Below are 3,016 nucleotides of genomic sequence, written 5' to 3'. Positions count from 1 at the left end.
GGGGTGCAGGGTACGTACGCAAGCTGCAGAGCGTGCAGTCTCCTGTTGCAAAGCTTTTTTTCCCCTTGGACTCTGCACTGCAGTGCTACGTTGCCCTCTCTCCACCTTTCCTTCCCATTTCCAGGCTGCGCAGTGCCCGGTCGGAGCTTTGTTCTCCAGGCACCCCGCAGAGCTGAGATGTGCTGCTACTCTGCACCAGCGGACTCCCAACAACACTGTGCTCCACAAGAAGGACTAAATGGGGCGGTTTGTCCTCACCCGCTCCGAGCGCTGCTGGTCTGTTTGCATCGGGAGGTGGCACGGGGCCAGCAGCGTGCCCAGGACACTGATCGTAACCGTGTGCCCATCAGCCCAGCTCACAGCCCGAGCATCTCAGGCAAAAGCACAAAACCAGCCATCGCTGTCGTAAGCAAGCACTGATGCATGACCTGAGCGCTAGCTCAGGTACCTGCAGAAGCAGAGATGCTCCCACAGCTGGGGGTAGAAGAAGGAGCCACCCCTTACCTGTACTGGACACGCCAGCAACGTTGCTGGGTTCGCTGATGAGATCCTGCATGACCGCCAGGACCCGGAACTCGTACCAGGTGTCCTGAAACACCAAGCACATCCATCAGCCTCCACCACAGCCTCCAACCTTGCCCAGCTCCTTGAAGACCCCAGCACAGGGACCGAGCCACCCCAAAAGCTTCCCCAGAGCTGCAGCAGACAGTGCAACACCAGAGGTATGGTGTGGGCAGCCCCTGCTTACCTGGGACAAGTCCTTGGCAAAAAACTCGCTCTCGGTCCCCGGGATGCCATCGTCCAAGATCTCCCACCTCTCTGCGACACGGAACTCCATGATGTAGCGGTCAATGGGGAAGGTGTGGTTAGCGGGAGGAAGCCACGACAAGAGGACGCCTTGCTGTGTCCGGTTGGCTGTTAGGCACCTCGGTGGGGTAACCAACACCAGAGGCTCTGGAGTTGTTACAGGGAATGCTGGAGACAGAGCAGATGGGACAGGGACACCTTTGAGATGGGAAGCGCAGAGGATGCTCTCCTACTGTGCCCCATCGGTGGCCAACGGACCACCGCAGCAGTTCCCACCTTCCGGGAGTTTAGGGCACATCTTGGGTGTGTTCTCTCTTATCTCAGAGATACAAAAGTGGCTTTCCAAAAAGCAGGGGACTGACAATGCAGTGACTCCAAAAAAAGGGGCACAGTGTTAGAAAACCTCCCACCTCTGCCTGGGACAGCCCCAAGGCAGGTACCAGCATGAGGCCCTTTGCGTTAGCTCCCGCTCTGAGCCGCACACAAGTGATTTTGTGCCCTATTAATACTTCCTGACCCCAGCTGAACTTAAGGAGGATCTGAGAGGTGACTGGTACAGTACAGCTCTCCCACGCTGTCTCTTAGGACAAGCTTTCAGGAGCCTCATGCATCCAGCAAAGTCTACAAGCTTCATCCAGGATCCTCCACGAACTATCTTCTACGCAGCTGGAAACTACTGCTGCTGATCACCACCTCCGTCCCCAGCAGATAGGACACATGGACCAAGGCAAAGGGCCACTTGTCCCCAGGGACCTCCTGAATCCCACCACCTCCGTCCCCAGCAGATAGGACACACGGACCAAGGCAAAGGGCCACTTGTCCCTAGGGACCTCCTGAATCCTTTCCCATTCCTCCCCTTGTGCCCACAGAGGACCTACCTAGAGTGTTCACAGTGACCACCTCACTGAAGGAGCTGGTACCCAGCTTGTTTTGAGCCAAGACACTGAACTGGTATGCAGTCTCCGGTTCCAAGGTATCCACCAGTAGCCAACTGGAACCAGCTGGCACAGGGAGAGATAGCCAGTCGTGGGGGCCAAACTGGGCTCTCTTCATCCTGCCGAGAAAGAAGGGAGCATCCTCAGGGAAGGTGCCTTTGACAGGGAGGACGAAGAAGCAGCATTAACTTCTCGAGCGAGAATGGAGCTTTCCCGAGCGATGGTTTGGTTTGACAGCAGCGATGTGTATGGACGTGGGCCAGCCACTCGCCACCCAAGAGCTGGCTCGGGGATGGTGCACATGAGGACTGCCAGGCATGGGGCACCGTCCTCTTGTGCCACACCAGCATCCCCCAGCTCACACAGGCACTGCCACCAGCCCTCCCCTCCGCCGTGCACCACCTGCACCCTCTGAGCAGGGTCAGGGACAAAAGCAGTGCCAACAGCCCCGCTCTGAGGTTATCTCCATCAGATTCCCATGGGCAAAAGTGGAAGCTGGGGCATTTTTACTCCAGTGAGTGCTGCAGAGGGGACAGCTGGAGCAGGAGATGGGCCCTGTTCCCATTTATACCTCGACAGCTCCCGAGCCAGAGCCAAGTTTTCCCTCAGCTGTAGCCCTGTACATGCAATCCCGTAAGAGGCATTTAACTAAATCACCATTTTTGCCATATTTGCACAAGTTGGGGGCTGCCAGCACAGCCCAGGGCATAACTCAGGGTTTGGCAGTGCAGCAGAGGCACTTGCGGGGAGCACAGGAGACAGCCTTTCTGCTGGGGTCTAACCCACAAACCCAAGGCGAAAAATGCTCCCAGAGCCGTCCCGGTGCGACCCCAGCACACATGTGGAGGTGCAGCTGCCTCCACAAGCCATAGCCCTGCCGCGAAGCCCACGGTGTCCCAAAGCAGCGTCACCGCGCTGCAACGATATTGCAAGTATCGGCGCTCGTGTTAGAGGGATGCTCTAGAGAGCCCTTGGCTGCAGGTTTCAGCGATGTCCGCAGAGGATTTGGGAAGGATTACTGCAGACGGTCTATTCTGCATAGGTAAGTGGGCATATCTGTAGCCACTGGCATACAGCCAGGTAAATCCACTGAGTATGAAGTAAAAGATGAAGCAGAGACAAATAATGCCGCTGTAAAGGGAGCAAAAGGTGAGGCAGGAGAAACAGCAGTAAGCTATGGAAACAAGCAAGTCGGCGGAGAGCCATGCACGTGCAGCGTGCCTCCACCAAACCGAGCGGCTGCGGGCAGGAAAGCCTCTGCATCACCGCGGCTC

At 57.0% G+C, this 3,016-nt stretch overlaps 1 protein-coding gene across 1 annotated transcript in view; it reads right to left on the bottom strand.

Moving 5' to 3' along the window:
- Window positions 1-504: 504 nt before the first annotated feature.
- LOC104074157 (protein turtle homolog B-like) overlaps window positions 505-3,016 on the bottom strand; it is a gene marked incomplete at both ends in the record, with an annotated part of 13,045 nt that continues 10,533 nt past the window's right edge. Inside the window, 3 exons of the mRNA XM_009574189.1 lie at window positions 505-589; window positions 749-975; window positions 1,686-1,861. Coding sequence (XP_009572484.1) covers window positions 505-589; window positions 749-975; window positions 1,686-1,861 — 488 coding nt within the window. The remainder of the gene's footprint in view (window positions 590-748; window positions 976-1,685; window positions 1,862-3,016) is intronic.

This window comes from Fulmarus glacialis, unplaced genomic scaffold (assembly GCF_000690835.1).
Source record: "Fulmarus glacialis isolate BGI_N327 unplaced genomic scaffold, ASM69083v1 scaffold7343, whole genome shotgun sequence".
Classification (NCBI taxonomy): Eukaryota; Metazoa; Chordata; class Aves; order Procellariiformes; family Procellariidae; genus Fulmarus; species Fulmarus glacialis.
The sequence above is the reverse complement of the archived record's forward strand: the minus strand, read 5'-3'. Positions and strand labels throughout refer to the sequence as shown.